Source organism: Mesocricetus auratus, unplaced genomic scaffold (genome assembly GCF_017639785.1).
Source record: "Mesocricetus auratus isolate SY011 unplaced genomic scaffold, BCM_Maur_2.0 Super-Scaffold_100021, whole genome shotgun sequence".
NCBI classification, from domain to species: Eukaryota; Metazoa; Chordata; class Mammalia; order Rodentia; family Cricetidae; genus Mesocricetus; species Mesocricetus auratus.
Window position 1 is genome coordinate 4,114,718 of NW_024429202.1, and position 24,043 is coordinate 4,138,760.

At 49.3% G+C, this 24,043-nt stretch overlaps 1 protein-coding gene and 1 long non-coding RNA gene across 2 annotated transcripts in view; one reads left to right on the forward strand and one right to left on the reverse strand.

The window, feature by feature from the left end:
* The window catches only part of Kif6 (kinesin family member 6), a 290,945-nt gene that overhangs the window by 31,899 nt on the left and 235,003 nt on the right, over window positions 1-24,043 (reverse strand). The window contains exon 16 of the mRNA XM_040729501.1: window positions 5,563-5,613. Coding sequence (XP_040585435.1) covers window positions 5,563-5,613 — 51 coding nt within the window. The remainder of the gene's footprint in view (window positions 1-5,562; window positions 5,614-24,043) is intronic.
* On the forward strand, window positions 10,760-13,422 carry LOC121133313. The gene is made up of 3 exons (XR_005870140.1): window positions 10,760-10,933; window positions 11,955-12,044; window positions 12,423-13,422. It is a non-coding gene; the product is annotated as an uncharacterized LOC121133313 (long non-coding RNA).

Genomic DNA, 24,043 nt, shown 5'->3' on the forward strand with positions numbered 1-24,043 from the left:
CTACACACTCATACACACTACACACTCACACACACACTCTCACACACACCACACACACTACACACACTACACACTCACACACTCTCACACTCACACACTACACACTCACACCCCAAACACTCACACACACTCTCACTCATACCACACACTCATACCCCACACACTCACACACACACTCACACACACTACACATTCACACACACTCTCTCACACACACACTCTCACACACACACTCACACACACTACACACTCGCACTCACACTACACACTCTCACACTCACACACCACACACTCACACCTCACACACTCACTCACACTCACACATACTCACACCAAACCTTCAACCTTAGTCTACACCATATTGTCTTCTTGGTTCTGGGTCCTGGCAGCTCTTCTCATTCAGCCCTGTCCTAAGGTCTCGGGACGGGCACCAGACACCATTCCAGGTGCTATGTCCCAAAGCTGTGGGGCTGTTCTTACCTGACACACTTCTCACTACCTTTAGGAGTGTCTTGCATTTTTTAAGTTCCAACCACAGTTCTTTTAGAGTTTTGATCCTGAGTGGAATGTGACCTAGACCTTCACAGAATACTGTTGCTCAAGAAGAGAGGCGTGGCCTCAGCGGGCGCGTTCCCTGTGGAAGGCCCTCGCTTTATAGCCCCTCTGACTGTCAGAATGCAGGTACCTGGATCCTGTTACCCTGCTGCTCACATGAACATTCCCCGTGAGTTATGCTTTAATGTCAGACCTCTCGCTTTTATGGAGGGTCGATACGAGAATCATTGGGCTGAGCAACACCGGGATGTCCTTTATAAAACTGCTGTTGAAGACATCATTTCTGGTGTCACTAGGTGTCCTTTACATGAAGATCCACACGATAAATTCTGCCTTGTGTTTAGTTCCAGGAAGAAATTCTATTTCTGCAGATAAATTAGTTAGTGTGCTCCCTGCTGTCAGAAAATGAAAACTCAGGAATTCTGGGTGCTTCTTTTTTTTCCGTTCTGCGGCTAGACAAGGGAGAGCCAAATTTATTGCCTGTGTGTATAATTTGCTCAGCCGTGGGGTCCAAAAGCACTTACTCCTTCTGCTTCTTTTAAATGGGCTTATTTTATTTTATGTTCAAATGTCTCATTGTACTTTTGCAAGATGTGTGAGTCTGGAAGCCGTCTGGGGAAGCATTCATTGGCCCATTGATCTGGCCTGTTTACTGCTTATGCTGACTGCTGGGGACACAAAACTGAATCCCTCCACACCCAGCTTTCAAGGAGTTCATGTTTTAATGTGGACAATAGCTTGGAAATTATTAGTCATTATAAAATGAGGCTGATGAGTTCAGAAACACACAAGACTGAGGAAAACAAGACCAGCTGGGGTGAGGGTGGGGAAGAGGCCAGGGGAGTCTTCCTGGAGGGGGTTAAGGCTGAGCTAGCTCTGTGCATGCATGGGAAAGGACAGTGATGGAGACATAGGCAGCCCTGACTCTGACAATTCAAACCCGACCTCTTAGTACTCATCCTCTTTTTCTACTTAGACTGGAGACTCTGGGAGGGCAGGCTTTAGTTCTGTGCCCCTGTATGGACACCAGGATGCCAGGCCCAGTGTGCAGGGAAGTGCTGTGTGGCAGCTGACAGGGCCTGAATCAACCAGGCTGTCTGGTTATGCATCTATAACCACTAACCACCTCGGGTCTTAGCTGTAACGTGGAGACCAGCCCAGTAAAGCCTGGGCTGGGGTTCCAAGAACAGAGCAGGCTGCCCGAACATGGCCATTGTTTATCAGGTCCACGGTAAAAGCAAACTGCATTGGCTGGTTATCCCACCTCTTTGAATCTGAAGGCTAGAGAAGAATTCACCTCCTGGGGCTTTTGTGAGTATTAAAGAAAATACACAGAGACACAGGTGGTGAAACTCCTCAGAGACACAGGCATCGGCCACTGTACCATCCAGGCAGCAAGGACAACACAGCTGTATCCACACTCAACTCTCCAAGTAATACCTGTGTGAAAAAGACTCCATGGCGTTCACTCCCGAGTAATACCTGTGTGAAAAAGACTCCATGGCGTTCACTCCCGAGTAATACCTGTGTGAAAAAGACTCCATGGCATTCACTCGCGAGCCAACACGCGGGAGCCAGTGTTCCCCTAATCCACGTCAATATTCTTACAAGAGGTCACTGTCGTGTCTCCTCAAGGCCACCCCTGGATCTCTCAGGCTGCCACACCCAGGGGGCTCACAGGGCTCCATGCTGTCCTACCATGTGCCAAATCTTCATGTGTTTGCTTGGCCACTGGTTTTCCAAAGGACAGAGGCTGGATATAGTTCCTGGATATGGTTGGACAGGTTTAAAAAGAGGCCATAATCTGTATTTGTAGTCAGGAGGGGGAGGAGACAACGACGCGGAGTACAGGTTTATGTGCGCGTGCACACACACACACACACACACACACACACACACACAGCTGGCCTCATGGGGTGCTTGTCTGTATGTCAGTGCTGTGCCAGCAAAAGCAGCTACGTGGGGGCGGGGGAGCCCTTGTTTAGAAGACTTGCCCGTTCCTTTGATGCAAACTCTCCCACCACAGCTGACTTTAAGTTGCTGTGTGGTGTCAAAGGGTGGACTTGAGGAAAGACAGAGAAACGTGCACTGTGCAGACTAAGTCCCCATCTCCCTCCACCTCCCTCCACCCCCCTTCACCTCCTTCCACCCCCCTCCACTCCCGAGGTATGATGGCCAAGATAACTGTAAAAGCACACATTATAATTAGCAAAGAATGAAATTTAAGGGTTTGCTGCTTTGTTTTAAATATAATGCAACTGTAAACTTACATAATTTGATTTTCCACATCAGCTGTGTTGAACAGCAGCACCCCATATTCCCGACACGTCACCAGACAGCTCTTGTGACATTCGACATCTTGTGACATTTCCACATCAGCTGTGTTGAACAGCAGCACCCCATATTCCCGACACGTCACCAGACAGCTCTTGTGACATTCGAGCCAGCTCCAGCACACCCTGGCTTTCCCTCATCGAGGCAATGATCTCTTCCAAACGGCGCCTCTCACGTCACCCCTAAATCTATGCTCCTTGGGATATGGGGATGTCTCCATATGAATTTCCAAGGACACTGATCTGTTTTGCACATAGAGGTGTGTTCTTATCCCGAATGTCTGAGCCAACCTTCCCTGCTTAGATTTGGTTCCCAGGGTATTCCCAACCAGTAACTCAACTGCCCTCCGTAGAAACCCAGGGACACACACAAGACAGTGGGGCAGCTCTGAAATGAAGGGCGAGGCAAAGAGAGCACAAACCAAAGACGGAGAAGGTGACCCTTCCTGGCGGGCCGCTGCCTAATTCTTGCACTAGAAACCCAAATGACAGGACGTGCCGCAGACCACAGACTACACCAGCATCCAGAGGCTACTCTGAAGTCGTCCGTCCTAGCCTTTGATACAAGAACCAGCTGCAGAGGACAAAGCCTCCTAAACAGGCAAGAACCCCTTCGGTTCTGGGGTCACCAGGGGCCGCAGCCATTAGACAGACACCTAAGGCTCCTGGACAGACACCTGGAGTCAAGTCCCTAAAGTGGCAGCTGGGAGAAGTTAACACCTCATCACTAATTAGGGTAATATGCTCTTGAAATACATGGGTCTTCCTGAAGCTCTTAATTAGACTTCTGCCCCAGAGCCTTTCCTTTGAAGCTTGCTGATGGCTGCCTCAGGACATCTGGCCCGGCTGACCCTAACCCTGTGCGGTATAGGGAGGCAGGCAGAGGAATTAAGGCGCATGCTTTCTGAGAACGTGCAGAAAGGCCCTCAGGGTGCCTGTCCCAGTGGGGAGGACCAGACCTGGGAGGTTCTGGGCTGGGCAGCAGAGAGGACAGGACGGAGCATCTCTGGACGGCAATGGTCATGCTTTGCCTGCCATGGACTTGAAAGTGACAATCACCGCTGTGTTGACTGGCATTTCCACTCTGGCGCTACTTGTAGTGAGTCAGCAGTGTGAAAGCTAGAGAAGGACCCTGTGTGAGGGACAGGAGGGATGACTCTGCAACGGTGACACGCCCAGGGTGAACACAGGGAAGGGCACATGACCAGGTCAACTGGCGTGTTTTTATAACAGGGGCTGTCCTTCCTTTCGATGGTTCCCCGAGGCTGAAGGCACCGGAAGAATGTCAACTCGAGGTGTACCAAGTCCCTGGGGATGGAGTGCAGAGTGGGACCCTGCCAAGGCTGGCAGTGGGACACTCACAGCTAGGTAGGTGGCCTGGGCATACATGTCCTGACATTTCGACTCAGCAGTTGTCATTTCACACGATCATTATTATTACTGATTTGGGTCACGCTCATCACAGTTTTAGGTGTTACTTCCCTTCCACTAGCCCTGGGCACTGGGTTTCTTTACTTGTGAGTCACTGCAGGACCCAGGCTATCATAAGGTGTGTGGGGTGTTTGGAACACTAGTGGTTGAGTCCTGGGAAGAAAGTGAGGTCGTTTTACCAGAGATCTGTTCTACCTGCCTTCTGGAGAGTGACACTATCCTCCAGGTGACTTTCTTGAGTCTCATATCAAAAGGGACACTTTCTGCCTTTGTCTGCCACTGAAGGCGCAGGAGGAGGCCCCTTGGACTATGTCCATGTGGGTTGACCATTGACATCCTCAGTGCACTGAAGTGAGTCAGCCATTGCTGTAGGTTAGGAATCATGGGCATGCTCAGAGAGACCTGGGGCCATCACTTCATTCCGGCAAGCAGCAGCCACGTGAACGCAAACATCTGTGTTCTCCCCATCCGGAGGACGCCCTGGCCTCTTGTGAATATGAAAAGAGCTGGTGCCCAGAAAACCACAGGCACGGATGGGTCGCTGTTTTCTCGATAGGCTGCTATGTTTAGGATTGGTTAGTCCACCTTTAGAAGACTCAGACCAGCACTTTGAGTGGCAGGGTTCAGGCTGGGGTGGGATGGGAAAGCTTGGGAGAGGAAGGAAGAAGATAGAAGCGCAGTCACCAGAGGAGGTACACGGACTCCGATCCTTGCCTTCCTTCAATTTCCAGAGTCATTTATCTGGACTAGCTTGGGCCATTCCCCATTTATTACAATGGACCTGCAGCATACACCCCTGCTGTGGAATATTCCTTTATACTGTGTGAAGTGTGTCACTGTGGTTGGTTTAATAAAAAGCTAAATGGCCAATTGCTAGGCAGGAGGTACAGGTGGGACTTGTGGACAGAGAGCTCTGGGAAGAGGAGAGGTGGAGTCTCCAGTCAGATGCAGGGGAAGCAGGATGGGCAGTGCAGAGTAAAGGTAACTGAGCCACGTGAAAGAACGGAGATTAAAAACACGGGTTAATATGAGTTATAAGAATGAGTTAGGGGCAAGACTAAGCTAAACCCTAACTTTCACAGTTAAAAGTCTCCATGTCATTGTTTGTGAGCGGGTGGTCCTGACGAGAAAGTTCATCCACACATCACCCTTCATCCCAAGGGCCCTCCAGCGTACACCCACCTTTACTGAGGACTCTGCAAGGAGACCCCTCTTTATCCCGAGGGCTCTGCGGCATACTTACCAAGAGCTACTTGCTGTAGGTGCCGCTGGGTGATGGCATCCTTCAGCTGACCTGTCAGAGACACAAAGGAAAACCACCAGTGAGTCTCCAACAAGCTGCAAGAAGGCCTCACCTCAGGAGCAGCTGGCAAACTGAGAGATAGAAGAAGTCCAGAGTCAGGGAGATACTGCCAGGCACTGCTTCCCTTGAGAGCCCTTCCACACCTGTGGGGGGGGTGCGGGTCGACGGGCGGGGCTGGGAAGAGACTGCGGAGGCGGGTGTGGGTGCATCACATGGATTTCACCTTGGGGTCAGCCGTCTTATGGTTTAATTATCTAAACCTGCTGTTCATAAACTTTGCTGGGGCCCTGGTCTCTTAGGTAATTCTATTATTAATGAAGGAGGAGAGAGGATGCGGTCTTTTAATAATGGCTAAGACCCGTTCTCCGGTCCTCTTCTTTCATTTTAAAGCTGGATGAAAAGTCGACCACTGCTTAGGAAGCACATACAATTCTGGGTCACGTCAGTGGGGTGACTGTGCGGATGGAGGTCACTGAGTGACTCCGAGCTCTGTGGGACTGGAATCGCACTGTGCACTTGCTCTGGGCACTTCCCTCCTTCCCAGGAAACAGCAGCAAAACAGGAAAGCTCACCACAGGCGAGGAGATGGCTCCGTCGCTAAAGTGTCCACTGAACAAACACCACAATCAGAAGCCACATGAAAAGCTGGGCATAGCGCCCTGTGCCTGCAACCCCAGCACTGGGGACGCAGAGACAGGGGTCTCTGGAGCTTTCTGCCCAGCCAGTCTAGCTGAATCAGTGAACTCCAGATTTAGTGAGAGACCCCGCCTCAAAAAACAAAAACAAAAACAAAAACAAAAAAACAAAAACAAAACCAGGGGCAAGAGTGACTGAAAAAGACAACCCGACACCAACCTCTGGCCCCCACATTTGTACACACACACACACACACACACACACACACACACACACACACACACACAGGAGATATTCAGAAGACGGTGACGGGGAGGTGGTAGGTCAGAGGCCATGCTCTGTGAGGGATTTTTGAGCCAACTCGAGAGATATTCTGACGGGGAAGAAATGGGGATCTGGACTGCTGAGTCCCTGGACAACTGATGTGTGGATATTTTCTTCTGTCCTGCCGGGAGTGGGGGGGTATGGCAGTGAAGTCGTGGGAATGCCAGCTTGGGATCTGGCATGAGAGGGAAACAGCTCCCAAGGTGCACAGCCCACAGACGGGTCAAGTGTTCTCGGCAGCCTCGGTCTCCCCGGACAGCAGCAAGCACCTCTCAAAGACACCAGGCAAGGGCCTCCCGTGGGTGGTTAGAGCAGGAATTCCTATCCTTGAAGGATCTGGGACTCAGTGACTCTGGGCCTCCTGCATCCCTAAAATCCCAAGGTTGGGGCCTTGAGGCATGGGCAGTTCTGGGATTAGTGTGTGTCCCGGGTCTTAACACACTTATTAAGTCTCAGGGCTGTCAACTGAATGTCCCCAGTGGGCACTGTGATCCAGACACTGCGGGGAGCCTGGGAGCCTCGATGCTCCCTGTCTCCTGTATTTCTTTATTCGCATAAGGAATGTACAGTCCAAGGCGAGGATGGGCAGAGAGTGAGGTCTTCACAGAAGACGGTCTGTGGTGACAGAAGGATTTAGAAGGATGACAGAACTCAGTCAGCTTAATTCCAATAAGAATCCTTAAAAACCCTTCCTAAAGAATGTGCTAGACCCCTTCCCCAGGCAGTTTCAGAGTGAAGTGTACAGAACAAATTAAGCACGTGGAGTCCATACCTGCATCCCTTCTCTCAGTCACCCCATCAGCATGGAAATGGATTGTTTCTGGTTGACTGGGCGAAACATTCACATTAGAGGGGCCACACTGTCCCTGATTTTCCCTCAGGTCACAGGGCACACTGTCCCTGATTTTCCCTCGGGGTCACAGGGTCACACTGTCCCTGATTTTCCCTCAGGTCACAGGGCCACACTGTCCCTGATATGCCTGTCCCTCTGGGTCACAGGGCCACACTGTCCCTGATTTTCCCTCGGGGTCACAGGCCACACTGTCCCTGATTTTCCCTCGGGGTCACAGGGCCACACTGTCCCTGATTTTCCCTCGGGGTCACAGGCCACACTGTCCCTGATTTTCCCTCGGGGTCACAGGGCCACACTGTCCCTGATTTTCCCTCAGGTCACAGGCCACACTGTCCCTGATATGCCTGTCCCTCTGGGTCACAGGGTCACACTGTCCCTGATTTTCCCTCGGGGTCACAGGCCAGCCACACTGTCCCTGATATGCCTGTCCCTCTGGGTCACAGGCCACACTGTCCCTGATTTTCCCTCGGGGTCACAGGCCAGCCACACTGTCCCTGATTTTCCCTCGGGGTCACAGGCCAGCCACACTGTCCCTGATTTTCCCTCGGGGTCACAGGCCAGCCACACTGTCCCTGATATGCCTGTCCCTCTGGGTCACAGGGTCACACTGTCCCTGATTTTCCCTCGGGGTCACAGGGTCACACTGTCCCTGATTTTCCCTCAGGTCACAGGCCACACTGTCCCTGATATGCCTGTCCCTCTGGGTCACAGGGTCACACTGTCCCTGATTTTCCCTCGGGGTCACAGGGCCACACTGTCCCTGATTTTCCCTCAGGTCACAGGCCACACTGTCCCTGATTTTCCCTCAGGTCACAGGCCACACTGTCCCTGATATGCCTGTCCCTCTGGGTCACAGGGTCACACTGTCCCTGATTTTCCCTCGGGGTCACAGGGCCACACTGTCCCTGATTTTCCCTCAGGTCACAGGCCACACTGTCCCTGATATGCCTGTCCCTCTGGGTCACAGGGTCACACTGTCCCTGATTTTCCCTCGGGGTCACAGGGCCACACTGTCCCTGATTTTCCCTCAGGTCACAGGCCACACTGTCCCTGATTTTCCCTCGGGGTCACAGGGTCACACTGTCCCTGATTTTCCCTCGGGGTCACAGGGTCACACTGTCCCTGATTTTCCCTCGGGGTCACAGGGTCACACTGTCCCTGATTTTCCCTCGGGGTCACAGGGTCACACTGTCCCTGATTTTCCCTCGGGGTCACAGGGTCACACTGTCCCTGATTTTCCCTCGGGGTCACAGGCCAGCCACACTGTCCCTGATTTTCCCTCGGGGTCACAGGACACACTGTCCCTGATTTTCCCTCAGGGTCACAGAGCACACTGTCCCTGATTTTCCCTCCGGTCAGAGGGCCACACTGTCCCTGATTTGCCTGTCCCTCTGCGTTAAGCATCATCAGGTCTTCATTCTTGGGTGATCTCTGGGGTGGGGTGGAACACTGCTTCCAGGTATGTGATCAACCTTCCTAATGCAGCTCCCTCTAACAGCTCCTCGTGTTGTGGATAAATTATATTCACTGCTACTTCATAACTGCAATTTTGCTATTGTTATGAACTGTAAATATCTGATATACAACCTCTTTGAAAGGGTTGTTTAACCCCTGAAGGAGTCGTGATCGGCAGGTTGAGAATTGATGACCTGGGATGAGGACTTGGGACATGGGCCTGGCTGCTCTGCTTCCGTATCTCCTCACTGGAGAAGGCTGCAGACAGAGGGGGAGCCAAGGATGGGCCTGAGCAATCATTGCTCTGGGGTTCTAAGCAGGGAAGGGTGGGACACTGGAGTGTGTTGAGGGGGAGCTGGGGGGAAACCTGGCCTGTCATGAGTTTCTGCGTTCTTCATGTGCGTACAACGTTTCTTCTCTTAAAGAAGCATGGTGGTTTAATTACGGAAAGTGAAGATTCCTAAAAATATTTTCCCACATTATTCCCCAACATGTAAGTATCAAAGTAGCATTTCTTTGAATTGTGTTGTGTTAGGACATTTTATTTTAAAAGTAGATGATGGGATTGTTGAGTTAACTTTCAGTTAAATACCTTTAAGTGACTTTTAGATTGGTATTGGGACAGAACATCCAGCAATTTCTGGAACCGGCCCTAAAATTACTTCTACAGCTTTGTACTGTGTGCTTATGGGAAGCCACATTCTCGATACTGATAATCATAAATCAAAATGTTGATCACTATAGAAAATGCTGGAGATGCTCTTTACCCTGCAGTTTAAAACACTCAGGTGAGAGTTAGCTCCCTATTCCAGCAAATGTCTCATAAGCATGTAAATCTGCTTTTGGTTTTAATAAATACCAAAATTGCTCTCAAATAGCGAGTGTGCATGTCTTATGTGGGGGGTACACACATACATGTGGGGGCATGTGGAAACTAGAATGTCTCCCTTAACCACTCTCCAACATGTCTTAAAAGACAGGGTCTGTCACCAAGCCTGACATTCACTGCTGTGGCTAGGCTCGCTGGCCAGGGAGCCCCAGGGGTCTGCCCATCTCTACCTTGGAGTTTTGGGATTTTAAGCGTACCAATTGGTTATCCGTACTAAATGGTCATCCTTGAAAACATACATACAAGGAACATTATATGAATTGAGTAGTTTGTATTTATGTATTTAAGAACAGAACATGTATAACTAAATAAAAAGGGGCATGAATTTGAAAGATGGTGGACACATGGAGGATTTGGAGAGAATAACAGGAGGGAAGAAAACGTTGCAATTATAATTTTCAAGAATAAAAAATTAAGATGGAAACAAAAGGAAGCCCTACTTTGACGCCCTCTGCCCCTCCCAGGAAGACTGTCTCCCAATGTTCTGAAGAACGGTCCTCTCCCTGAGTGCCTGACCATGTGTTCCTCCCTGGTAAAGCTCCTCCCAGGCCGGGCCAGTGTCTGACCTGTCTATCTCCAGCTGCCCTGTTTCCCATTCAGAGATGGGCTCCCCAGCCCATGGTGGGGTGGCTCAGGGCCGCTGCAGAATGGGAGGTTTAAGGATTTCCCACAGGCTTGGATTTGCTCATCTAATAAACAGGGAAGATATTTTTTTTAACCAGGGCTGAGAATTCTCTAAATGCTACAAACATGAAAATGCACTCAGAATAAGGCACCCCTAAGGAAAAAAATGTGGCCTTTATAATATCACATATTGATAAAGGCAGTTGCAAAACGTAATCCCCGATACGCTATTTTGGTGAATTGACTGACGTCCTCTACCATATGGCATCTGGGGTAGGAGGGACATATTCCTAAACAAGCTTCCAAAAATAGCCTTATGGCTGATACCTAATTACACTTGCCAGCAGAGGCATTCTTCAAGCAAAGCTAACAATCTCTCTAATCGCAGGATCTTGCAGCTACACGGGTTTTGGCAAAGGAGTAGCTGAGGGAGATTTCAGAATTTGCTCAGCATGAGGCTTGCTGTCATTACCAAGGTGATAAATTTGTGGATTCTGGCCAAGGTTCCTGGACATCTTCCCCATAAAGAGGTAGGGATGAAATGAGATAGAAACAGAGAAGTCCCTGCCCAGGCAGGGGACAGAGCCTGCAAGGGGAGCAGGGAGGCCAGGCTGGGGTGAGGCTCAAGGAGCAGGCTAAGGAAGGAAGAAAAGGAGGGAGGGAGGGAGGGAGGGAGGGAGAGAGAGGGAAGGAGGGAGGGAAGAGAGGAAGGGAGGGAGGAGGGAGGAAAGGAGGGAGGGAGGGAGGAGAGAGGAAGGAGGGAGGGAGGGAGGAGGAAGGGAGGGAGGGAGGAGGAAGGAGGGAGGGAGGGAGGGAGAGAGGGAAGGAGGGAGGGAGGGAGAGAGGGAAGGAGGGAGGGAGGGAGGGAGGGAGAGAGAAGAGTCCTCTCCAAGGGACAATTTGGAAATTGGCAATTTTCCTCTGTTGACTTGACCGTGCAAGAAACACCTTTCTCCCTTTCTGAAACAGTCATTGATGGGGTGAGTGGCAGTGGGGACAGATGGGGTACTTTAAGCCAGTACCCACTCGCAGAAACTCTCTGGAGATGTGCGGCCTTGAGAAGACCCAAAGTCTGATCAGAGCACATGGAGGGTGTGGGTTGCAGGGGTGTGGATTCTCTGGGAAAAGTGTTAGCATCAGGGGGAAACACAACTGAAGTTGCATCCTGACACTTGCAGTGTTTAGGAGGCAAGAGTTTTCCTTAAAGTTCACACTTGGTTCCGCACATAGGCTAGCTTGGGATCATTCACTAAACAGGAGCTGGTCCTGAGGACAGCCATTCATGTAGCATTCCAGCAGTGTGGCTTTGCAGACTGCTCTTGGGAAGGACTCCCCTCCCTCCCTCCCTCCCTCCCTCCCTCCCTCCCTCCCTCCCTCCCTCCCTCCCTCCCTCCCTCCCTCCCTCCCTCCCTCCCTTCTTCCTACCTTTTCTTCCTTGTTTTTAGAGACAACTTCTCATTACATAACCCTGGCTGTCCTGTTACTCCCTATGTAGACCAGGATGGCTTTGAAATCACTGAGATCTTCCTGCCTCTGTCTCATGAGTATTAGGACAAGCAGTGTGTGCCACCAAGCCCTGCTCCTCCTGGAATTTTTGTGATTCTATCGCTGTACTGAAGATGCTTCCATTGCTATCAAGCCGTAAGTATTTATCACGTATCATTGACAGAGCGCTATGTCCAAAGTGCTGTGTGACAAGGTAGCAGGACACTGCAGTGTAGGCAGCCACATCTGCTTCCTCTCTATCCAGATGAAGTCCTTTGTTCCTCCAGGACAAATATTCCTGCCCCTCCCTGCGGTCTCCTTTCCCTTCTCCCTTGTTCCCTGTGTCCTTTACAGCGTCCTAGTCCATTCTAGCACAGACCTCCTCTTCCTCACCTCTTAAAATTACACCTTCAAGGTCATTTGCTGCTGTTTTTCTGCCTGAGTCAGAAAGCAGCCACTTCACCTTAACCCCTCCCCCCTCCACTCCCGGTCCCCGGCCTTGCCCTGCTTAATCAAGGGTCTCTGTGTATGCAGAGTTCCCTTTCAAGACCTTCACAGCTTCTGGTGATCTGCTGGTTGTCCCTCCTTGGCTGTACCACCTCTCAACAGATGACAACGGTGGGAGAGAGTGGAGAAGGTCACGCTGACAAACAGGAAGCTAGAAGGAGGCTGGGTGCTACAGTCTCTTTTTGAGAGCATGCGGCCACACACCTGGAGATCCCCCACTGGCTGGCTCAATGGGTAGAGCACCAGCCCTGAACTTGTGAAGATTAAGATTTGGATCCCAGAGGCCATCTAAAATGTTAGGTCCTAGTCTTGGAGGTTCTTGAAGCTGTTAGCCAGCCCAGACTCCGTGTCAAGAAAACAAAAGAGGCAGATAACAAAGTGATCAAAAGAAAAACACCTAATTCCTATTTCAGGTTTCACATGCAGGCATATAGGTAGGCTCACACATTCATATTTCCCCCCAAAGAAGCTCCCTACATGAATATTTGGGGAGCATAATGATGCTATATCCTACCCAGTGCAGTAGCGGATTTTCTAATAAAGCACAATGAGTGGCTGGATGAAGCAAACATCTGTATTCTTTTGGTCATACTAGAAAATAATAAAAAAATTGCAGGTATTTGGGATTGAGTTTCGTAGTGTAATAGCTTCCTCTGAGATTGAAACATTCCATCCTGCAGGAAGCCCTCAAACAGGAAGGAAAACAACTCAACATAGCTTCAGGAAGTTCCTGAAACTGAGCAGATTCATTAGGCCCCTCCCTGCCAGAAAATTAGGAAACTGACCTACATGAAGACTGTTAGGCAAGCAAAGCTACAAAGAGAACTCCCAAGATCAGAACAGCTGCCTGGGAAAGGTTTAGAGCAAGTTAGGCACCTGGAAAGGGCACTCTTCAACTGGGTGGGCTGCCTCAGGCTGTGCAGTGTGTTCTGGGTTTCCATGCTGGGATGGGAACTTTGTGGATGCAGCTGTCTTTGAGTCATTTCTGCTCCTATAAGTAATCCCAATAAAATATTGTTGCACCATGTTGGAGTGGTATCTATATTTTGGTCTTGTGTGTGTGTGTGTGTGTGTGTGTGTGTGCCTCTGTGTGTGTTGCATCTCTCCAGGAAACATTTTGCTCCATAATAGTCCAAATCTTAACTTCTTAGGAGGTAGGCTACATTACATCTCTAGACCTTGATTTTATCATTTGAAAAATGGAGTGGCTATTACTGCAGTGACATGTTTGACGGTATCTGAAGATGCTTGGTAGGAGGGAGGAAGAACAAATGAGTGTATGTGACACATCTATCAAACTGAGACCAAACAATTTCCACAATAGTCCCCAAAGGCTACATTGTGAATGCTAAGTCAAGGGCAGAAGCTTTGAAGGGGGAAAGTGGCTTAGGAAAGGGTTAGACTGCAGCTGATGCAGAAGAGAGGAAAAGGAGGGGCATTGAGGAGGGCTTGAGTATGTGTGCTCCAAAGAGAGTTCCTACATACAGCAGGGCAGAGAAAGGCAGGCACACGCCAGCCAGACAGTGGTAGGGGAGACAGGGAGCCGGCTGCATTCCTAGCTCAGGAGCCAGGTGAAATAGTCTCCTGTCTGGGTATACCATGGCTGAGTCTTCCCACCTTACGGCTGGAGCATGGGAGAATACACCAGCTAGGCTGCCTGCCTCAGAGAGGGGAACGCTCTGCAGCAGGAGGTCACGGCTGAGGTTCCGAATCCATAGTGCTGAGGTGGCCAATTTCTCTGTAATAGCAATGAAGATCTGAGATAACCAGTACATTAGATCCCTCAAGGCTGTTTGTAAAACAATGGGCCTGGAATAAATTAAGTGTGTAATCCTTAGATGGATTTCCAACAAACAGGAGTATGTAAACTTTTTGAAGGCTTAAAATCAGTTCATTGTCTCGCTAAGGCAGCTAATGTACAGCTTATGGGGCTCCTTGGTATAATCTGAAAGTCTGTTGAGGCAGGGATGCCATCTCTGCTCAGAACAGCCCTGGTCGAGGGAGCACAGAGGAACGAGAAGCTTCGCTGGCTTAGGCTACAAGGCAGGCTTCTGAGGTCTGGAGCAGAGCAGAAATATGCAATGGTGAACTGAGGCTGAGCCTGGAGCCTGCCAGGCTTCTTGGCTCCAGAAGAAGGAAGGTAACTCAAAGTGCACTGAGCCAGGCTCATGGGGAGAGACTGCGGGCTGAAGACAGAGGGAGGGGCCTGGGGCTGGGAGGAAGGCAACACTCCCAAACTTTGTGCATGGCTCTGGTCCCCATCTTACTGCATCCCAAGGCTGGAGGGGGGAGGGAGAGGGAGAAGGGGAAGAGGGAGGGAGGGAGAAAGGAGAGGGAGAGAGGAGGATGGGGAAGGAGAGGAGGAGGGGGAAGGAGAGGAAGGAGATGGGGAGGGATACAGGTCCAGCCTTCCTCATGCTGTCTGGCCCAGCTGCTAAGCCTCTCTGGCAGGAGCTGCTACATCCTGGTAGCACTGTCCTCCTTCTACTGTTTCTATCAGAGACATCTCTGAATTGGGGGAGGAAGTCAGACGTTATGACTGCAGAGACGGGTGGACACAAAGAGAAAGAGCAAGGGAAATGAGTTATATATGTTTCAGTGAAAAATGGGGGACAGCCCACAAAAGTTGATATGATCAACATGAATAAAATTAGAAATAGCTGGATCAGAAATGGGTTGCAAAAGACAGCCATTGGCTTGACAGGCAGATAGAATTCTATGCATATAGAAGTAGAGAGAGCCGGGTTAATCTTATTATAAATCTACAGCTATATATGTGTGTATACAAGCATATACATAGGCATTCATGTGTGACTTATATAAATGTGTTTATAATACTCCTCTATGTGTGTATGTAAGTACATATGTATCTATCTGTCTATCTATCTACCTACCTCCCTATATAAACATACACACAGTGGTTTGAATAATCCCATGCCAAGCCCAGAGTCTCTCTCTCTCTCTCTCTCTCTCTCTCTGTCTCTGTCTCTCTCTCCCCCTCCCTCCCCCCTCTCTCTCCCTCTCTCTCCCTCCCCTCTCTCTCTCTCTCTCTCTCTCTCTCTCTCTCTCTCTCTCTCTCTGCCTACAGATCAGGATGTAGCTTTCAGCTATTGCTCCAGTGCCTGCCTGCTGCATGCCACAATGTTCTGGGCCATGATGACAATGGACTGAACCTCTGAAACTGCAAGCAAATCCCCAAATAAATGTTTTCTTTTAAAATAGTTGCCTTGTTAATGGTGTTTCTTCACAGCAATGGAACAATGACTAAGACAATGTATGTGTGTGTGTGTGTGTGTGTGTGTGTGTGTGTGTGTGTGTGTATGTATGTATGTATTTTTAGAGAGTCCCACTTAGCTCTGGCTGACCTGGAACTCGCTATATATACCAGGCTGCCTTCCTTAGAACCTACAGAAATTCACCTCCCTCTGTCTCTTGGGATTCAAGACATGCACCACCATGGTCAGCTTTGTAGATATGGGTTTTTATCCCCAAGCCTTGAGCCTCCTCCTTTTTTCACTCTCTTCTCCCAGCAGGTTGTCATCTAAGAGGCTTAAGTTATGTCCTCTTATCATCTATGTCCTTACGACAACTTGCTTCAAAGTTTTCTGTGCAGTTTTCAAACTATGAAATAATACTGTGAACAGGGCCTTGTGGCACATGCCAGTTAATCCTAGCTCCTTAGGAGGCTGAGACAGGAGGACGGCTAGTTCAAGACCATTTCTCAAAATATAAAGTCACTTTGAAAACAAAGATGGCTGGGTTCAGTCCTCAGCATCCCTTCTCCCCCAACACACACACACACACACACACACACACACACACGCACGCACGCACGCACGCACGCACACATGCAGGTTAGGCCAGTGAAATCATCCTGCATCATGCTAAGTTTCTGACATCTGTCTATGCTCTTCTGTGTGCACCTGATTCTGTGTCTAGCTGCCACAAACCCCATGGTGTGTTGCTCAGCACTGTATGCTGTGTCCTTCGGTCTAAATACCTGGGTTGCCCCCATTTCCCCACCCCACTAACATGAACAGACCCCTGGAGCCTAAGTAGGAAGTCCTATGAGCAGTGAGAGTTTCTGCTCAGCCTTAAGCTCCATGTTTAGTGTGGGGCTGCTGTGACATGCACACTCCAAGACAGACACTTTCAGGTATGCTGAGCTCCCCCCGGAAGACTGATGAAGGTGTGCACTTTCATGGATGCTCTATTGTTAAGCCAGAAACTGGGAATAGCCTAGATGTCTAGCAACTGAAAAACGGGCAGTAGAAATGTGATATGTTACACAATGGAATGTTATTAAGGTGTTAAGAAAAATGAAACCATGAATTCTGCATGTAAATGGCTAGAACTAGAAATAAATATCCTGAGTGCTAAAACCCAGAAAGGTGAACATTTCACGTTTATTTCATATGTAATGTTAAGTGTTCATGCTTTAGATATGTGTATTTTGCTCAGAATACTCACAGGCAGCTAGTCAGTCAGGGACCTGAGGGCATCTTTCAAGGAAGGAAAAATAAAGGGATAAAGGAGAAATTACAACAAGAGGATTGAATGGGGTGGAAGAGGGGGAGGGTAACAGAGGGAATATAGGGAGGGACAACCAACACCATTGTGAATTCTACTCTCGTAGAGGCCTCCTAAAATATCTACACACACAAAGGAGTTTAAATGAAGTCACCATATAATGGGGGAAACAATACCCCAACTAGACATCATATACCACCTAATAAAACCCCAGTACCAGGAATAGGTCATATCATTTTGAGTTGTTGGCCAGTTGTTCCCATAAGCTCCACACACGGTATTGGTTATGCGCCACAGCTTGGCTGTATGTCCTTGTTGCTGAGGATACCTCATACTTGTATCATAGAACATGGAGAAGCTGAGCCAGTGCTCAGGGGCTTCCCCCCACTGGCTAGCGTTCATGGTGCGGGAAGTGTTATACCTGATACCAGAGGACAACAGTAACCACCACCCTCACCCTGTGGTGAAGGGCCCCTGCAGGAAGCCATAAGAGGCCCAGAGTATTTGCATACTCTTTGCTTTTTGAAAGGGATGGCATGGAGAGGCCATCCCAGCAGGCAGGCAACCCTGGAGTCAGCCTCAGTGGCTTGGACACCAGCAGGTCACTGTCTGCACCCTGGGGCGGATGAGTGGATGTAGTTTGACTTTGTTTCCTCAGGAGAAGAATGGGGATAACAGTATGTATGTGAGGGCTGAATCAGGGCTGTAGCGTAAAAGGTCCAAGCTCACTTCCAGGTTTGTAAACCTACCAAACTGCTCCACTCCCTGTGCAGGAAACCCCACAAATCCATGGGTGTGGCTTGACATCTCACCAATCCCCACCCTGGAAATCTCCGCCCTGGAAAACTCTGTCCCCAAGAAACCCTATATAAAGCCTGCATCCTACCCAGTTCTCTGCTGCTTCTCAGCCCAGCAGAGGCTGCCACTCTCTTGTGTCTTTCCCAATAAAGCTTGTGTGTGGGGTTTGTTGTGCAGTATGACTTTGTGGTATTCCTTGACTCCCAACTGCCAGAATACCTTTCCCTTCAGAGCTGTAACACTTACATAGGGGGAGCCTTCCCTGCTCAGAGTTGCAACACTTGTATAAGGGAAGCCTCCCTGCCTAGAGCTGTAACACTTAACAAGAGCCCATGTGTAAAATGCATCAATTAGGGAAACGGGGCCTGGCATGCTAACAGCCATGTGAGCATCAAAACAGGGACAATTGGCAAGAAGGAAAATACACAAAGAAAGGTGGGAGGAAGAGACAGTGGTGGCAGAAAGGACTTGAGGACTTAGCTACTGACCATGAAAGACTGTGTGTGTGAGAGAGAGGGGGTGGGGGAGCAGACAGACAGACAGACAGACAGACAGATATAAAATCTAAGCAAGAAGATAGGATGGTAGGATGTTATAGGAAGTTGAACCAAGCCTAAAGCACTGGGGAGATGTCTGGGTGGTTACAGCATGTGCTACATTAGTGAGGACTCAACTTCCAGTCCCCAGATCCATAAAATGACAGTAGTTCCTGTAATCCCAGCTTCCAAAGGCCAAGGCAGGGTCCCCAGAGCAAGCTGCTGGTGACACTAGCCATATTTGTGAGCTCTGGGCTTGATTGGGAGACCTTATCACAACGAATAAGGTAGAAAAGCAATCTAGGATGATTATCAACCTTGGGTCTCCACAGGTACACACAGACCTGCACAGGAGCATCCCCTACATGCAAATGTGCATGGGCTCTCATATGCACACCATCTACATACACAAGAAAAGTAAACAACAACAGAGCTAGGACACTGGGTGTAGCTGGGAGGATACAGCTGGAATAACTGCAAGCATTGCTACAGGTGTCCTTCTAAACCAGGAAGAATAAAGCTACGGACTAAGGCAGTCAAGCCGGTACAAGAGCAGAAGAAAGATGGGGTTGGTGTTGTAGAAAGACAATGTCGAATTTCAAAAATTCAACAGAACGCAGGAACAGAGAATGAAGGAAGTGAAGAAATGGATGGAGGGGCTGGGGGTGTCGGCCAGTAGCTAAAGAGCACTGGTTGCTCTTGCAGAGGACTTGGGTTTGGTTCTCAGAACCCACATGGAGACTGTTCTTCTATTTCAGACACTAAGCATCACTTGTGATAAGGCAATGAAGTCACAGTCCATTCTAAAATATATAGTTCCCAGAAAACCCCATTGGAGCGAGCTGCTTCCCTCTCTCAGTCCTCCCACAGGGATTTCCCCCAAGCTGTTCAGCTCCTTGGCTGTGCTGCAAGGGGAAGGCTCTTGCCTGTAAGTGATGAGGTCCTCAGCCTAGGATGAAGACACCAGACAGCAGTCTGGGCTCCTGAGACAGCTCCTTGTTTATCATCTGAACACTGCACAATGACACGGTGTGGACAGTGCTCTCGTTTATTTGTTTTTTTGAAAAAGACCCAATTAAGCTGTGACTTTCTTTTTCTGTGGGGTGTTCCCTGGGGCTACCCACACAATCATCAGCTCACACAGGCGGCACGTTCTTGTGCATTTGGCGTTGGCATACATTTCATTAAGTCGAGCTGCTTCCTGACATCACCACTCTCCTATGTGTGACTATCCAAACACTTAGTCAGAGGATTAAGTAACAGAAGCATTTGTTAAAAGCTGGAACAGACGTGGAGTGGCTGTGGGAGGAAGGAGGGATTTTTCTGCTCAGCATGAGTTAGTCAACACTAAGATTCCTGGAGGCAAAGGACTTCGGTTGTGTTGGTGTTCCTCACCCCACACAAAAGATGTCACAGTAGATGGTTATAAGGTCTATCTAAAGAGGGGAATAGGCAACTTCCAGGGACTGCCCTAGTGGGGGCACAGATAGAGGTTACCAAGTTGTTTTTGGATGTCACGGGTGCTGTTTGGGCCAAGGGCAGGCCTGGGTGGTGGCCTCTGACTTCCATACATCCTCAAGAATCGAGCAGGGGGCATTCGCTGGGGTGCCTGGGGACATCCAAGCTTCAACTCCAGTGTAAGCGGGCCAGGCACTGTTTCTAGTGCCCCTGTATTCACACTGGAAGCTATAGAAGTTCCTCACTAACTGTGGAGGCAGAGGGCAGAGCTCAGGAGAGGGGTCTAAAATCAACCCTAAGCACTCACATGTTTGATTTTTGCAAAAGCATCTAGTTTTACATTGTTACTGTATTGTAGCAACAAGGTTTGTATTTGACAAATGACTACAATGTTGGGCACGTTTGTTTTATGCACCTTGTGATTTGTTTTGCTGTCCTCACTTGTAGGTCCTTAATTTGACCCTTCACTATCCCTGCTGTCTCAATCTGCAGCCTCTGACATTTCTTCCTCTTCCTCATACAGATCTGCTGAAATGAACTGTCCAGCTAACTTAAGTTTCAGTCCTTTGTTCTACTGAAACTTCCTTTCATTTCATACTGTTGCTTCTTTTTTGGCTCTTCCTTTCACTGTATTCTTATTCCTGAATCTGACATTTGGGCTCCTAGCCTTCAGCAGCAGCCTGTGTCTTAGCTAAGGTATCTGGAGTCAGGACATCTTTGGCTTCTGAGTCACTGTAGATGTCTTCATCATCGCCTGTCATATTGTGCTGAGCAGGCTTGGCCTCATCTGTTTCCACCAAGCCATTGTCTTTGTCAGCCGGAGACACACTGCCAGGATTTTCAGTTCATCCTGCTTCTGGGGCTTCTTACTCATCTCTGCCCCCGGTACAAAAGGATCTAGTTTTAAAAATGTGTATTAACACTTGAAAACTGTCAGTTTAATACACACCACACTCTTCCACTGTAAGTTAAGGTTTGATTCTATTCATTTTCTGTTAACCAGTGCTTACAAAAAGCCAGAAGGAAGAAGCCACCCTGGGTCAGGTCAGCGGGGGTCTGTGAACCAATTGCCATTACCAGAATGACGCTCATGTGCGTCTGAGAACTGTTCTCTCTATGAAGAGCCTGGGCACAAGACAGAATAGAAATGGGATCGATTTCCAGGTTTGAAAGTCTCCCGTGGAGCTGGAGAGACAGCTTGCAGTAAGAGTGCTTGTTGCTGTCAGCATGCACACGAGGGCTCACAATGGCTTGCAACTTAGGTTCCAGGCTATCTGATACCTTCTTCTGACATGTGGGCATGGCATGCACTCAATTCACATACACACATGCAGGCAAGACACAAAAATAAATATATCTTTAAAAATGATTTATGAAAAGAATCTCTCGGAGTCCACTGCCGTGTACTGCATGGTCCAGCTGCTTCCTTTGGAAGCCTCTGAGAGGCCCTTGGCTCTGTGTCTGCCATTGCTTATCAAGTGATTGGGATATATGAGGGCAGCCTGGGTAAGTAATCTGTGGGAGCTAATGAGGGCTGAGCATAAGGGCAGGAGCCAGTGAGAAACTGGGAGATTGCAGTGGGGGTGCAAATCCAGAGGAACAGAGCCGGCTTTCAGAGACAGCTGAGCAGTGGAGGAGACCTAGACACCTGCAGAGCTAGGGCTGGGCCCAGAAGGAATGATGGAAGGGATGTGGGCTCTGGGCACAGGTGAATTAGTATTGGTAATGGACACTTGCTACCTGCATCTTTGGCTACTTAATTCCTTTGAGTTTCTTCATTAAAACAGGGTTACAGGAGGCTGGGGAGATAATGAATAAATACTGTTAGAGCACGTGTGTGTGTGTGTGTGTGTGTGTGTGTGTGTGTGTGTGTGGTGTGTGTGTGTGGTGTGGTGTGTGTGCATCTCTGTGTGTGTGTGTGGTATGGTGTGTGTGTGTGGTGTGTGTGTATCTGTGTGTGTGTGTGTGTGTGTGTGTGTCGCGCTGGGGCCACGTGAATTCTAGGCAAGTGCTCTACCACTGAGCCACACATAATCCTGTTGCTACAGTTCTTTACTATACTGGCTTTAACACTTTTGTTGGTGAATTTAAAGCATATGTCTTGCAAGCATGAGGACCCATGTAAACAAGCAAATAAGGCATGGCGCATGCTTTTAATCTCAATGCTAGGAAGGTGCAGACAGCTGGACCATGGAGTCTCCCTGGCCAGCCAGCCTAGCCGATTTGTGAGGATTACACCGACGAGAGATGCTCTTTTGTAAAACAGGTGTATGGCACCCAGGCTATGACGGCTGAGAGTTTCCTCCGCCTCTCCACACATGCGCCCCCATGCACACGTTCACGCCGATTTTTCAAGGTTGCTGCAGAATTCGAAAAAGCAAACAGAGTAGTCAACACTGTCTCGAATGTTCTGTGCGTAGTAAGCTGTAGTCCTGGTAATGGCAGCAGTAGAAACAGGGATCTCAGGAGAGGCTCAGATGCCCTAGGCCTCGATTCTGTTACAATAAGGTGTGACCTTTGAATCGAGTGCCCCCCACCCCCATTCTTGAAGGAGGCAGCTCTCAGGCCTAAATGAACACGATATCTTGAGCCCTGCAGGCTTCCCTGAAATGCCTCCATCCCCTAGGGAGGGCAACCTCATTATAGCCTCACAGTGGTCCAAATCAGGGTTCCAATTCAGCTCTCATTTGCGAAGCCTCTCTGCCTTCTGATGACTTACCCTACAGCTCTCTGTCACTTTCATTAGTAATGGGGTCTTTTCACAGTCCTTTATAGTCAAATATGATTGATTTCTATAATTGGAAGCAAATGGCTTTTTAATAAGCTTGCTTGAAATGCTGGTGGTTAATGGCCCTGTTTCCGGAACCTGTGGTGATTCTGACCCCCAGTCTGTCACTTCCTTTCAGAGAACAGACTTACCTGGTTCTGCTAAAGGTTTCCAAAGGAGGGGAGAAGGGAGGGGAGGTGGAGATGGGTCTAGCGGCCATGCTGCAGGAGCCAGACCTCAGGAAGTGGTGTCTCCATTTTTCAACGAGAATTCTGCCTGCATGCGACTGTGGCATGTGCGGCTCTTTTTTCAGAGCCAGGCCCACTGGGTCTTGCCTGGTCGCTTGTGGAACAATAAGGAATCAGAGAGCTAGGGTTATAACTAAGAGGCAATGCAGACACAGAACTTGGGGGGGCAGTCTGCAGTGCAGCTGGGAGAGAGGGGGAAATTAAGGGGGAGCTCGCCACACACAGCCCAGAGCTACTTTATGCTCACCCACCGGAAGTGGAGAAGTGTGTAAGGGAGGACGCGGCTCGAGTCCTGGTCTCTGGGAAGTGGAAACTCCAAGGGCTGACACCAGGAGGACAGCCCCTGCTGAGCAGGAAGAAAAGCAGACGCAGTAGAGAGAGAAACTGCCATGGTACAGAGAGATGGTGGAGACTCATGAGCTCTGTGCTGAGAACCAATTAGGACAAATCAATGATGAATGAAATACTGCTTGTGTGTGCGTGCGTGCGTGCGTGCGTGTGTGTGTGTGTGTGTGTGTATGTGTGTGTGTGTGTGTGTGTGTTCGTCTGTGTTTGGGATGGAACCCAGGGCCTCAAGCAAGTACTCTACCAAGAAGCCATGCTCTCAGCCTCATTATTACAGTTCTTTAGTGTACTGGCTTTATGATTTTCTTTCAGTAAATTTGCAAACATTTTGGGCGTCTTCTTAGATTTACTTGCAGACTCAATCTTGTCTTTCATATACACACTTATTCCTTAATTATGAATTTTTATGACACAGGGAAGTACTGTTCCTTTATGGCTAGAGACAGATGAGCAACTGCACTTAAGAATTGTAAGTTGTGGAGTCAGATATGGTGACACCTGCCTGCAAATCCAGGACGCAGGGAAGCTGAGCTAGGACTGTGTACATTCAGGGCCAGCTCTGGCCATACAGTGAGACCCCCATCTCTGAAGGAGTGAGCGATTGAGTGAGCTAAGAGATGTAGCTGTCACTCCTAGGGCCCAGCAGCTGTCTGTAGGGGACACAGGTGTCACTCCCCGAGTCCAGATTACTCCAGGGGAGTCTCTGAGGCAAACACAGCCATGTTTGAGATAGCCACTCTAGTAAACCTCTTAAGGTCTGCACATGCTCAGTAAACAGCCACCATTTCCTGGGGGAGAGTCTAAGAGGGAACTCTAGCTAGCACAGGTGCTTTGAGGCAGGACTTAGGTAAGTGGTTCCCGATTCTAAGTTCAGAAGCACAGATGGCAGCAAGGCAATAAAAAGATTCTCCCTGCCGGCAACCTACCCCTAGATAGCTATGCCTGCCCTTGAGGTTTCAATGGCGG